At 40.7% G+C, this 15,460-nt stretch overlaps 1 protein-coding gene across 7 annotated transcripts in view; it reads left to right on the top strand.

Annotated features, from left to right (window-relative positions):
* The window catches only part of LOC129864070 (retinoic acid receptor RXR-alpha-A), a 162,526-nt gene that overhangs the window by 93,627 nt on the left and 53,439 nt on the right, over positions 1-15,460 (top strand). For all 7 annotated transcript variants that reach the window (XM_055936651.1, XM_055936653.1, XM_055936647.1 and 4 more), the window contains one exon: positions 5,900-6,138. In XM_055936651.1, coding sequence (XP_055792626.1) covers positions 5,900-6,138 — 239 coding nt within the window. The remainder of the gene's footprint in view (positions 1-5,899; positions 6,139-15,460) is intronic.

Genomic DNA, 15,460 nt, shown 5'->3' with positions numbered 1-15,460 from the left:
AAATTATCACCCTCAGGCACTTAAGGAAATCATGAATGTCATGGATATATTGGAATTAGTGGATATATGGAGACTTAAATACCCTGATTTAGTGAGATATACATGGCGGAGGCTGAATCAAGCTAGTCGTCTTGACTACTTTCTTATTCCATTCTCTCTGGCACCAAAAGTTAAAAAAGTGTTGATAGGGGATAGAATGCGGTCGGATCATCACATAATTGGCATATATATTTCTCTTACAGAATTTCCACGTGGGCGAGGATATTGGAAATTTAATCAAAGTCTACTAGATGATAAATTGTTTAGAACTAGGACAGAAGATTTTATAACTGACTTTTTCAGACATAACATAGGTACAGCAGATCCCCTTATTGTATGGGACACTTTTAAGTGTGCCTTTAGAGGCCATGCAATTCAGTACTCATCTATAAAACAAAAGCAATTTAGATCAAAAGAGTCCATATTAACAAAGGAAATTGAAGGACTAACAGTACAGTTAGATAGCAATAAAAACGGTACCATAGAGGCACAGAATAATTTAGAGGAAAAACAAAAAGAAATGGAGGAACTTATTCAAGAAAGATCCAGTGTAATATATTATAAAAATAAAGCGAACTGGATGGAATATGGGGAAAAATGCACCAAATTCTTTTTCAATCTTCAATATAGAAATGCTACCAAAAAAAATGTATTAAAACTTGTGACAAATGATGGAGTCACGCATGATTCACCAAATGATATTTTGAAAGAGGAAGTAAAGTACTTTAAGAATATGTTTTCGTTTCAGGCTCCTCCATCTCCACTAACTGAAACTAATTGTATGGATTTTTTTCCTATTAATAATGTAAAATTAACATCTGAACAGAAAGACTCATGTGAAGGCCAAATTACAGAGGAGGAACTGCTTGTTGCAATTGGGGCCTTTAAAGATGGGAAAACTCCAGGGCTGGATGGCATACCAGTGGAAGTATACAAAACGTTTTTTGATATACTCAAAGGACCATTATTAACTTGTTTTAACCACTCCTATATAAATGGTAGATTATCAGACACACAACAAGAAGGTCTGATATCGTTATTACTGAAACAGGACCCAAGTGGTATATATAAAGATCCAGTCCAATTAAAAAATTGGAGACCTCTTACACTTCAGTGTTGTGATGCAAAAATCCTAGCAAAATGCTTGGCGCATAGAATAAAAAAAGTTTTGTCAGATATTATTCATCCTAATCAGACAGGTTTTTTACATGGACGATACATTGGAGATAATATAAGGCAAGTACTGGAAACAATAGAACACTATGAGATATCGGGGACACCAGGCCTGGTTTTCATAGCTGATTTTGAAAAGGCTTTTGATAAAGTACGACTGGAGTTTATATATAAATGCCTAGAATATTTCAATTTTGGGGAATCTCTTATAAAATGGGTTAAAATTATGTATAGTAACCCTAGGTGTAAAATAGTAAATAATGGCTACATCTCAGAAAGTTTTAAACTATCTAGAGGAGTAAAACAAGGTTGTCCACTATCGGCATATCTATTTATTATTGCCATCGAAATGTTAGCTGTTAAAATTAGATCAAACATTAATATTAAAGGATTAGAAATCCATGGCTTAAAAACTAAGGTGTCATTGTACGCTGATGATTCATGTTTTCTTTTAAAACCACAACTAGAGTCTCTCCAGGGCCTCATAGAGGATCTAGATACCTTTGCTATCCTCTCTGGATTAAAACCAAATTATGATAAATGTACCATATTACGTATTGGATCACTAAAAAATACACATTTTATATTGCCATGTAGTTTACCAATTAAATGGTCTGACGGAGATGTGGACATACTCGGTATAAAAATCCCAAAAGAAAGAAATGATCTCACTCCAATAAATTTTTATAGAAAGTTAGCAAAAATAGATAAGATCTTGCTACCATGGAAAGGAAAATACCTGTCTATTTGTGGAAAAATCACCCTAATTAACTCTTTAGTCATATCACAGTTTACCTATTTGCTTATGGTTTTGCCTACACCTAGTGACCTGTTTTTTAAATTATATGAACAAAAAATATTCAATTTTATTTGGAACGGCAAGCCAGATAAAATTAAAAGGGCCTATTTATATAACGAATATGAATTCGGAGGGCAGAAATTATTAAATATTAAAGCATTAGACCTCTCACTAAAGGCATCGGTCATACAAAAGTTATACTTAAATCCAAACTGGTTCTCTAGTAAACTGGTACGAATGTCTCATCCTATGTTCAAGAAGGGCCTTTTTCCCTTTATTCAGATTACACCTGCTCATTTTCGGTTGTTTGAAAAGGAAATGATCTCCAAAATATCCTTATTCTTTAAACAAGCCTTAGAAAGTTGGTTGCAATTTCAGTTTAATCCACCTGAAAGGACGGAACAAATAGTACAACAAATATTGTGGTTAAATTCAAATATAATAATTGATAAAAAAACTGTATTTATCGAAGAAATGTTTAAAAAAGGTATAATTTTTGTGAATGATATCATAAATAGGACTGGTGGAGTTATGTCACACATGCAGCTAACACAGACATATGGAAAAGTCTGCTCTACCCAAAATTACAACCAATTAATTGCAGCATTACCACAAAAATGGAAGAGGCAAGTAGAAGGGGAAAAAAGTAAGGAACTTGTATGTCGGCCCTGTATTAAAGAACAAAAATGGTTAAAGAAAAGTGTGATAAATAAAAACATATACCAATTTCATTTAAGGACCAAAAAACTAACAGCTGTGCCATACAAATTGCAAAATAGTTGGGAAGAGATTTTCGATGTACCCATTCCATGGCACATGGTTTATGAATTGATACGCAAAACAACGCCGGATTCAAAACTTCGAATTTTTCAATATAAATTACTGTACAAAATTCTTGCAACTAATAGAATGTTATATATATGGGGTATACAATCTTCCCAGCTCTGCAGATTCTGTTGTGAGGAGGCAGAGTCATTAGATCATTTATTTTGGTATTGTCCATATGTAGCTCGTTTTTGGTCACAGGTCCAGGAATGGCTGAAGAATTGCAACATTTGCCTAAAACTAACGCTACAGATAGCAATACTGGGGGATTTGAAAAGCCATAGTCAATCAATCAATAATATAATAATTATTTTGGCAAAGATGTTTATTTTTAATTTACAATCTGTAGAAGCTATGAGAATAGGAAGGTTCAGGTCTTTTGTGAAGCATCACAGCACAGTTGAGAAATGTATGGCAAATAGAAATCCGAAATGGATGATGTTGGAAGATAGATGGGAGGGGTTGGGTGGAGCTGAAGGGTGGGACTAATAACAAGATAAACAATATAGGGCATACGGGATCTGTGAAATGTGTATAGGTGCGGAGCTTTTGTGAAATAGCACAGTTACAAGTGGAAATAAAATTGGATGGACAACAGAAATAGAGGAAGGACTAAGAACAAATAAGAGAGAACTATTGTAAAGTGGACTGTGTCTGTAAGATAGGTATAAGATGTAGAAATTGAAGGTAAAAGCAGAAGTGTTTATAAGTTTACTCCAATTGGGGGATTGGTGGTAGGGTCGCGGGGAATAATAATAAAGGCATATTCTTTAAAAAAGTATGTATGTCTATATAGGTATGTGTATGTATATATGTGTATATGTATGCATACGTGTATGGATATATATATTTACCCAAAAAAATATGGGGGAATGGAAATGATGCAGACAATTACATTGGAAGCAACATTCTTTCCGCAATACTAAGCTGATCCACCCCTAAAGAGAAAAAAAAAAAAAAAAAAAAAGACGCGTCCCCTCATAACTCCGGTTCCCTTCTCCGGTAGCCTCTGCTCTCCTCAGTGCCTCCAGCTGTTCCCATGGGAGGCGATCCCTACCAGCCAGGATCTCCTCCCATGTGTAGCAACCTTTCCCGTCCAATACATCGTCCCAAGTCCATTCCTCCTTCTTTTTCTGTCCCTTACTCCGTTTACTCCGCTGCTTGGTTCTGGAGATTTGGTGGGTGATTCTGTAACGGCAGTCCTCCTCCTCTTCATCTGAAGAGGAGGAGTATTGAGGGAACCAAGGCGCAGCGTAGTGAAATGACATATTTTATTAACGAAAACACGAACTTGACTAAACTAACAAAAACAACAAACGGTGTAGACAGACCTAAACGACGATCTTACATAAAACAAGAAGAACGCACGAATAGGAAACATAGACTACACAAACCGAACAAACCGTAAACAGTCCCGCGTGGTGTACAGACACAGACACGGAAGACAATCACCCACAACGAACACTGTGAAAACGCCTACCTAAATATGACTCTTAATTAGAGGAACGCCAAACACCTGCCTCTAATTAAGAGCCATACCAGGCAACCCAATAAACCAACACAGAAACAGAAAACATAGAATGCCCACCCAAACTCACGTCCTGACCAACTAACACATATAACAAACTAACAGAAATAGGTCAGGAACGTGACAGATATATTATCTCTTGTGAATGATATATTATTTCTTGTGAATGATATATTATCTCTTGTGAATGATATATTATCTCTTGTGAATGATATATTATCTCTTGTGAATGATATATTATCTCTTGTGAATGATATATTATCTCTTGTGAATGATATATTATTTCTTGTGAATGATATATTATCTCTTGTGAATTATATATTATCTCTTGTGAATGATATATTATCTCTTGTGAATGATATATTATCTCTTGTGAATGATGCCCAGCTTAAGGTAAGAAGCAGCACATGCTTTTCTTTGCGACTTATTCAAATCATAGTCACACACCTCATGTAGCCTAGAACATAGGCCTATAAAGTGCCTTCGCAAAGTATTCAGACCCCTTGACTTTTCCCCACATTTTGTTACGTTACAGCCTTATTCTAAAATGGATGAAATAAAACAAGTTCCTCAGCAATCTACACACAATACCCCATAATGACAAAGCAGAAAATGTATTTTTTTTAATTTTTGCACATTTATTAAAAACATAATACAGAAATAGCTTATTAACAGAAGTAATCAGACCCTTTGCTATGAGACTCGAAATTGAGCTCAGGTACATCCTGTTTCCATTGATCATCCATGAGATGTTTCTACAACTTGATTGGAGTCTACCTGTGGTAACTTCAATTGATTAGACATGATTTGCAAAAGGCAGACACTTGTCTATAAAAGGTCCAAAAAACCAAGCCATGAGGTCAATAGAATTGTCCGTAGAGCTCAGAGACAGGATTGTGTCGAGGCACAAATCTGGGGAAGGGTATCAAAACATTTCTGCAGCATTGAAGGTCCCCAAGAACACAGTGGCCTCCAGCATTCTAAAATGGAAGAAGTTTGGAACCACCAAGACTCTTCATAGAGCTGGCTGCCCAGCCAAACAGCAATCGGGGGAGAAGGGACTTGGTCAGGGAGGTGACCAAGAACCCGATGGTCACTCTGACAGAGCTCTAGAGTTCCTCTGGGGAGATTGGAGAACCTTCCAGAAGGACAACCATCTCTGCACCACTCCACCAATCAGGCCTTTATGGTAGATGACAGCCCACTTGGAGTTTGCCAAAAGGCACTTAAAGACTATCAGACCATGAGAAACAAGACCCTCCAGTTGTTCTGCAGTCCACAATGTTTATCTTTCATCACATATGAATAGATCATGATAGATCATAAAGTAATGGCTTTTGCGGCAAGTTAATACCGCTAGACAGTTCTGGTATTGATTCAAATAACAGCTCTCTTTGAGAGTACGTTGGAGATGTTGATGCTGCTCCTGCTGCTGCTGATGACGATCATGATGATCATATTATCGGTGATAACGACGATAGTACTGCTAATGACGCTGCCATTTCTGACATATTTTCTTCTCCTTTCGTGTGCAGATTCATCAGGTCAGGTGACCTCATCTCCACTGAGCTCTCCCACGTCCCACCGGGGCATGCACCCATCCCTGCTCAACCCGTCCTCCATGGGGCCCTCAGGCTCCTTGCACTCTCCGATCAGCACCCTGAGTTCTCCCATGAATGGCCTGGGCTCGCCCTTTTCTGTCATCAACTCCCCCATGGGCCCACACTCCATGTCCTCACCCGGCATGGGCTACGGTCCCAGTGTCAGCCCCCAGGTAAGGCCTGTCACAGATTCACACACACACTGATACCTGTATATCACACACACATGGACACACACACACTGATACCTGTATATCACACACATGGACACACACAGCTGCCCAAGACACAGACAACCGTCATAGGAATTCAAATGTCCCTAGTTCTGGACCCTGTGATAACGCCGTAGGCCCTTCCATGACCCCCTATTTTTCAAAGTTTGATACTTAAGCAATGTCTTTCACTCTCTTTCCCCCCCAGACCTAATCTTTCCACTCTCTCTCAACCCATCCTGTTCTTTTCCCCTTTTTCTCAACATCTCTCTCTCTCTCTCTCTCTCTCTCTCTCTCTCTCTCTCTCTCTCTCTCTCTCTCTCTCTCTCTCTCTCTCTCTCCCTCCCTCTCTCTCCCTCCCTCTCTCTCCCTCTCTCTCTCTCTCTCTCTCTCTCTCTCTCTCTCTCTCTCTCTCTCTCTCTCTCTCTCTCTCTCTCTCTCTCTCTCTCTCTCTCAATTCACTTCAAAGGGCTTTATTGGCATTGAAAACATACACTACCATTCAAAAGTTTGTGGTCACTTAGAAATGACCTTGTTTTTTAAATAAAAGCACATTTCTTGTCCATTAAAATAACATCAAATTGATCAGAAATACAGTGTAGAGATTGTCAATGTTGTAAATGACTGTTGTAGCTGGAAACAGCAGATTTTTTAATGGAATATCTACATAGGCGTACAGAGGCCCATTGTCAGCAACCATCACTCCTGTGTTCCAAAGGAACGTTGTGTTAGCTAATCCAAGTTTATAATTTTAAAAGTCAAATTGATCATTAGAAAACCCTTTTGCAATTATTTTAGCACAGCTGAACAACAACATAGCAAGGCAGCAACACATGACAACAACATGGTAGCAAGACAACATGACAACAACATGGTAGCAAGACAACATGGCAGCAGCACAACATGACGACACAGCATGGTAGCAACAAAGCATGGTAGCAACACAACATGGCAGCAGCACAACATGACGACACAGCATGGTAGCAACACAACATGGTAGCAACACAACATGGTAGCAACACAACATGGTAGCAAGACAACATGGCAGCAGCACAACATGACGACACAGCATGGTAGCAACACAACATGACAACAACATGGTAGCAACACAACATGGTAGCAAGACAACATGGCAGGAGCACAACATGACAACACAGCAGGGTAGCAACACAACATGACAACAACATGGTAGCAATACAACATGGCAGCAGGACAACATGGCAGCAGCACAACATGAAGACACAGCAGGGTAGCAACACAACATGACAACAACATGGTAGCAACACAACATGGTAGCAACACAACATGGCAGCAGGACAACATGGCAGCAGCACAACATGACGACACAGCATGGTAGCAACACAACATGACAACAACATGGTAGCAACACAACATGGCAGCAGGACAACATGGCAGCAGCACAACATGACGACACAGCATGGTAGCAACACAACATGACAACAACATGATAGCAACACAACATGGCAGAAGCACAACATGACGACACAGCAGGGTAGCAACACAACATGACAACAACATGGTAGCAACACAACATGGCAGCAGCATAACATGACGACACAGCATGGTAGCAACACAACATGACAACAACATGGTAGCAACACAACATGGCAGCAGGACAACATGGCAGCAGCACAACATGAAGACACAGCATGGTAGCAACACAACATGACAACAACATGGTAGCAACACAACATGGCAGCAGGATAACATGGTAGCAGCACAGAACACGGTACAAACATTTTTGGGCAAGAAGGTAGAGACAATAATACATCACGCAAAGCAGCCACAACTGTCAGTAAGGGTGTCTAGGATTGAGTCTTTGAATGAAGAGATTGAGCTTAAACTGTCCAGTTTGAGTTTGTTGCAGCTCGTTCCAGTCGCTAGCTGCAGCGAACTGAAAAGACGAACGACCCAGGGATGTGTGTACTTTGGGGACCTTTAACAGAATGTGACTGGCAGAACGAGTGTTGTATGTGGGGGAAAATGGAATAGACAATAAACAAAAGGGAAATGAACAAGGGAAACATTAGTAAACATTACACTCACAAAAGTTTTAAAAGAATATAGACATTTCAAATGTTATATTATTGGCTATGTACAGTCTTTCTTTCTTTCGCTCTCTCTCGCTTTCTCCCTCTTCCTCGCTTTCTCCCCCCTCTCCAACCCTCTCTTTCCTCTCTCTCTCTCTCTCTCTCTCTCTCTCTCTCTCTCTCTCTCTCTCTCTCTCTCTGTCTCTCTCTCTCTCTCTCTCTCTCTCTCTCTCTCTCTCTCTCTCTCTCTCTCTCTCTCTCTCTCTCTCTCTCTCTCTCCCTCTCTCTCTCTCTCTCTCTCTCTCTCTCGTTGCACCAATAAGCACCCCAGTTTCTTTGGTGGTGAAAAAAATACAATTAAGGCATCAATGCTTTCTTTCCGTGGCCCAGTTTCCTTTCAAAGCCATATCAAAAAATGAAAACGTTTGCCTAAAATGCACTAACAGCCTTTTTGTATTTGCTAAAAATCATGTTAAATAGGGAGTCAGCAATGTGCTGTTATTGGGGATGGTGTTCCCTGGTTTTGCTGGGCTTATCACTGTGTTCCTAACCAAAGCGCCCCATATGTAATGGACTTAAGTGTGGATTAAGGGCACTTTCTGAGAGAGGGCCCAATTCTGGATTCTTCTTCAATTGCTAGAAAGAAAGCCTCACTCCCCCCAGCCCCCTTCCTCTCCTCCACTTTTCAGTTCCTGTGCTTTCATCTGCACTGTGGACTCGATCCTAGTGTGGCCTGTTCAATATGCAGGGTGACTATAATGTTTGTTAGCAATGGTTACTGTTGATTTTACTCAGATCCGTGTCAATTTTAAAGAATGTATGAGAGAAGGTTTGAGTGATATTTTCTTTGATAGGATTGAGCTTCAACATGCACTCACCTCCTTCACTCAGAGATGAACCAGAGATGAGCTTAATGAAACTCATAACTGGAAGGTCCTGGGTAGTTGGTGAGTGTGGAGGGTGGTATCTGACTGGTAAGGATGGTGACTGCAGTTGTTTGGTGAGGGTTCGTCATGTTGAAGGTTGGTTATGACTGGTGAGGGTGGTAGCTGGCTGACAAGGGTGGTGGCTACAGTTGGTGAGAGAGGGTGGTGGCTACAGGTGGTGAGAGGGTGGTTGGAGGGTTAAAGATGGTGGCATGGCCCTGCGGTCCCGAGGCACGGCTTTTCTGAAGGAAGGTGATTTGAGTCAGACGGCAGATGCCACTTAGTCTCAACACTCGGCTGACTGGTTGTTTTCAGGAGCAGTCAGGCGGAACGAGGTCGCCACTCTCTGGGCCCTCTGAATTTAACCTCCCAGGATCTGGAACAAGCCCCCCCACCTGCTACCTCCCACACATACAGTACACTGGACAGACACACAAATTCATATATTACATACAGTACACTGGACAGACACACATATTCATACATTACACTGGACAGACACACATATTCAGACATTACACTGGACAGACACACATATTCAGACAGTACACTGGACAGACACACATATTCATACAGTACACTGGACAGACACACATATTCATACATTACACTGGACAGACACACATATTCAGACATTACATACATTACACTGGACAGACACACATATTCAGACAGTACACTGGACAGACACACATATTCAGACACACATATTCATACATTACACTGGACAGACACACATATTCAGACAGTACACTGGACAGACACACATATTCAGACAGTACACTGGACAGACACACATATTCAGACAGTACACTGGACAGACACACATATTCATACATTACACTGGACAGACACACATATTCAGACAGTACACTGGACAGACACACATATTCAGACAGTACACTGGACAGACACACATATTCATACATTACACTGGACAGACACACATATTCATACATTGCACTGGACAGACACACATATTCAGACAGTACACTGGACAGACACACATATTCATACATTACATACAGTACACTGGACAGACACACATATTCATACATTACACTGGACAGACACACATATTCATACATTACACTGGACAGACACACATATTCATACATTACACTGGACAGACACACATATTCATACATTACACTGGAAAGACACACATATTCAGACAGTACACTGGACAGACACACATATTCATACATTACACTGGACAGACACACATATTCATACATTACACTGGACAGACACACATATTCATACATTACACTGGAAAGACACACATATTCAGACAGTACACTGGACAGACACACATATTCATACATTACACTGGACAGACACACATATTCATACATTACACTGGACAGACACACATATTCATACATTACATACAGTACACTGGACAGACACACATATTCATACATTACACTGGACAGACACACATATTCAGACATTACATACAGTACACTGAACAGACACACATATTCATACATTACACTGGACAGACACACATATTCATACATTACACTGGACAGACACACATATTCAGACAGTACACTAGACAGACACACATATTCAGACAGTACACTGGACAGACACACATATTCATACATTACACTGGACAGACACACATATTCAGACAGTACACTGGACAGACACACATATTCATACATTACACTGGACAGACACACATATTCAGACAGTACACTGGACAGACACACATATTCATACATTACACTGGACAGACACACATATTCATACATTACACTGGACAGACACACATATTCATACATTACACTGGACAGACACACATATTCAGACAGTACACTGGACAGACACACATATTCATACAGTACACTGGACAGACACACATATTCATACATTACACTGGACAGACACACATATTCATACATTACACAGGACAGACACACATATTCATACATTACACTGGACAGACACACATATTCATACATTACACTGGACAGACACACATATTCATACATTACACTGGACAGACACACATATTCAGACAGTACACTGGACAGACACACATATTCATACATTACACTGGACAGACACACATATTCAGACAGTACACTGGACAGACACACATATTCAGACAGTACACTGGACAGACACACATATTCAGACAGTACATACAGTCCCCCTTCTCTCTTTCTTTCATCCACTCTTTTAAGTATCACGTTAACAGTTCAATGACACATGATCGACTGGGTTACATGTAAGGGATTACAAAAAAACGGTAACTGTATTCTGTTACGTTACCAGAGAAAACAAATTGTAATCGGATTACAGGTACTTTTGAAAAACTAGATGATTACTTTGAGGATTACTTTTCAATTCAGAAAGGATGTTTGCGGAATTTTTTGTTGTTGAAGCTTTTCTGTTTTCTCAATGACATTCAAATCAGCATTGAAAAAAGGCGCAAGTTTAAGTTTGTTCCACCTGAGCAAGTCTGACCACAAGTTAGAGACCACTATGATGACACACCAAATGTGTTTGATGGTTCGCGGGAAAAGAGCAGGAACAGGCTTTCCAAAGATTATCCAACTTGAATAAACGCTTGGAGGTAAGGATGACAGCAGTGGTGTAGTCTACGGCGATACAGATATCACTTATTATTGATATCTACATAGCGTATTGATGTGAATCACACTGATGCTCTATCATTTAGCTATTTGCGCCTTACGGATTGTGGTTGTTGTGAATGGCTGTTCCCAAATCATTGTTTTTTAAACTAGTGGACAGACAGTGAAAAATGCGATCTAATGGACACATGCTCAAACTCGCACACTTTTGATAGACTTAAAAGGGCAATCTGTAGTTGCTACATCCATTTTTGGACTTATAAATTATATACTGTATATATTGATTCTTGAAGAATATAACTTATAAATGCATCATGAGTTTAGTTCAACTGTCCTACTCCATGAGAACCCAAACTATAAACCAGTTTTTATCTAATGTTTGTAAACATTGTCAATGTAAACAAACACTGTAGAGCCTTATAACATGGTTAAAACAATCATTTTGATATCATGGATGGCCAGTCCTTGCATCCATGGCTCTGTCTATTAATCTGAGAGTGGTTACATTTCTCCAGGCTCATCCCTCAGCTTTTACCAAACCAGATGCGGGGTGTCCATTTTGTTATTGTTTCATCTGTGGATTTGCCCGTTAAACAGCTGCAAATTGTGAAGATATCAAAGTGTCACCAACAAAAAGGTCAACAATAGGCCCATAGCAAATGCAGCATATGGCATTCATTTTTCACATGTAAATAGCACTTTTCAGTAGTGCTCAAAGCATGCCATTCCATGAGCGCAGCATTTATTTTTCAACTTGAATCAATGAGCCCAATCAGTCCTCCATGACAACAAAATCATAAACAACAGAGCAGGGCTGGCTAATAAGTCCTTAGTGTTGTAGTCATGCTCAGGTAAAAGAATTTGGCTAATCTATACTTCCATATTTCCAAGTCTTATTCTTGAAGATAAAGGGGTATAACATGTATTGGAGTGACTGGAATTCTGATAGACTGATAGAATTACATTTAGAAAGTAACCTAACCAACCGTGAGATCGATTATGTCAAAAATAACAGGGATTGCTGAGGGACGTGGCATGGGACAGGAGAGTATGTAATACTGTAATTCACTGGCTTTTTTTAGTCAACCATCTTGTCTTCCAGCCACTAAACCACATCTAGAAGATGAGCCTGTCCTTAAGACTATTCACATGTTACAGTTAACAGTCAGAGTCAAACCCGCATGGACCAGAACCAGAACCAAGGAACACCGAGTCACTGACTGTGGCTCTGGATCTCGAGCCCAAAGCTGCGGGTGGTATCACAGTCTTACTGCCCTTTTTAATCTTATTTTGTCTTTTTTAGCAACACCCAGTTTAGTATGTCTGTGTTTAGACTGACATTCATTCAGTGAGCCGGCTGTTTGCACTGTATATTGTCTCAGATTAGAATAGCATCTTCATTGTTCCAAGGGGCCACACATGACGCCGAGGCGAAATTCCTTTCCGTCTTTCTTTCTTTAAGTGGTTTTTCTCTTTTATTCCGGTCTTACTAGAATTATCCGCCCCCTTTCTGGAATGTTCTGGGCAATATCTCTTGGGGATGTTAGTCGGGGGAGCGGCTGACCACAGCCTTGCCCATTAGAATTAGTCCGACCCTGTTCTGAGTCTGATGCTCCAACCATCGCTCTATCACAGCCACCACAATCTCCCAGCAGCTGGAATAGATTACAGAGAACTGGAACTAATTTTACACTTACAATGACAATGGAGAATGCTGTCTGGCTGTTGTTTCTGCTGAAAGGCATCCCCTGTCATCCGAAACCAGTGGCGGATACCGAGCGCTTTCTATTTCATTTGGAAAATCAAAGACTCCTGGCTCTGTCTCTCTGACCTCTGCTCCCCTGTTCTGCACGACTCTCAGTGTAAAGCCTGTTGTGTGTGTTTTTGGAGCTGAGCTCCATGGCTATACTAATGCCAAAATGGTGGAAATGTTTCACAAGAAATGGAATACTCATAATAACGTATGAATGAGCCTGCAGTGATGTCATGCGTCCGTTTGGGTACGTCTTGTTTAGGTGAGGGTCGCTAGGAGACTGAAACACAACTGGCGGCTCTAATACATTATATATGGAGTGGGGGAGAGCAGAGTGGACCAGTCCCTTCCTGTGTGGGAGTAATAAAGCTCCACTCCACTGTGCTGCTTTTTGATGAGAGCTGGTGCAGGCACCAGCCACGCTTTATGACATCATGGTGCCATGGTCCTAATTGGGCACACAATGGAGCTGTGTGGAGAGCCCCAGGAGAGCAGTTACCATCGCCTCTGCTACGTCAATCACTCCAAATGGGCAGGCCAATATGTTTTTACCCAAGGTCGTCTCTGATAGCAATTACCTGAGCTTTCCTGCTTCTCTTCATGTGCGTACAGGGTAATGGCAGCTACGTACGTATCTCACCCCATTACTTGAGCTCACACCTGGTCCAGAGTTCAGAGCTCAGTGATTGAGTTGAACCCCTAAACCAGATTCAGTGTACATGCAGGATTATGGTTAATGCTAATGTGTCTACCTCCTGCCTCTATATGAGGGGTCTCAGTGAAGGCCAGCTGTGTTCCAGGTAGGCTACTCTGAGGGGAAGAAACCACACCACGGATTTGATTTCACACGCCGGCCCCCGAGGCTCCTGTTATTGAAATGCCTCAGGGGGCAATGCATTTATTTTAAACCTACCCATTCAGTTGCGTCTGGTGGTATGGTCTAACAACTTAAAACCGCCGAGACAGTCTACCCCCAAAGCACACATACATACTCACACACATAAACACACACACACACACACATACACATAAACACACATACACACACACATACACATAAACACACATACACACACACATACACATAAACACACATACACACACACGCCCACGTACTCGGACTCTTCCCTTCCTCCTAAATCCCTCGACACACAGACCCCTCAACCCACCTGTGAAGTTGGTCTCCAAACTCTGCAAATCCCCAATGGGCCACCACAACAACCACACCACACACACACATTACCTCACGTGCCTTAAATGGCTCTTAAAGTGGATACTTATAGGCACAGTTCCTCCAAAAACATAAATAAGCTCCTCTTAAAAAACTTTAAACCAGACCCAAAAAACGTAAAGAACTGCAGTATTCATCAACATTTTCCCAGACGTCTGTAACTAGGAGTGGGTGGTATAGACCAGGATGCTGGAGTCAAGCTGTCGCCTTGTCTCAGACTGATTCATGCAGGCTCTAATGAAGAAAATGTGTCGTTTTATGTTATTTCACATTCGTAAGTGAGCCTTGAGTCTGTGGGAAGAGGGAACAGCGAGATCAGATCGAGTTTCCAACAGATTGTTTTCAGCAGCGATTCATTCAGACTGTGGCTTTTAACCCTGAAAATGCTGTTTCATTCTTTGTGGATAGTCATCCTTACTATCCCTACAGTCGAGAGATGTAGAAAATATCTGACTCAAACTCTCTCCCTCATAGAATTTTCTCATCAGTCAGTGACAGGTCTTTGGTTTTGAGTTGCAGATAATTTTAAAATGACAATCCCCCATTCCTTATCATATCTTACAAACAGGTCCAATCCATTCCTTATCATATCTTACAAACAGGTCCAATCCATTCCTTATCATATCTTACAAACAGGTCCAATCCATTCCTTATCATATCTTACAAACAGGTCCAATCCATTCCTTATCATATCTTACAAACAGGTCCAA

This window comes from Salvelinus fontinalis, chromosome 10 (assembly GCF_029448725.1).
Source record: "Salvelinus fontinalis isolate EN_2023a chromosome 10, ASM2944872v1, whole genome shotgun sequence".
Lineage (NCBI taxonomy): Eukaryota > Metazoa > Chordata > Actinopteri > Salmoniformes > Salmonidae > Salvelinus > Salvelinus fontinalis.
Note: the sequence above shows the minus strand (reverse complement) of the source record. Positions and strands in the feature narration are given on the sequence as shown.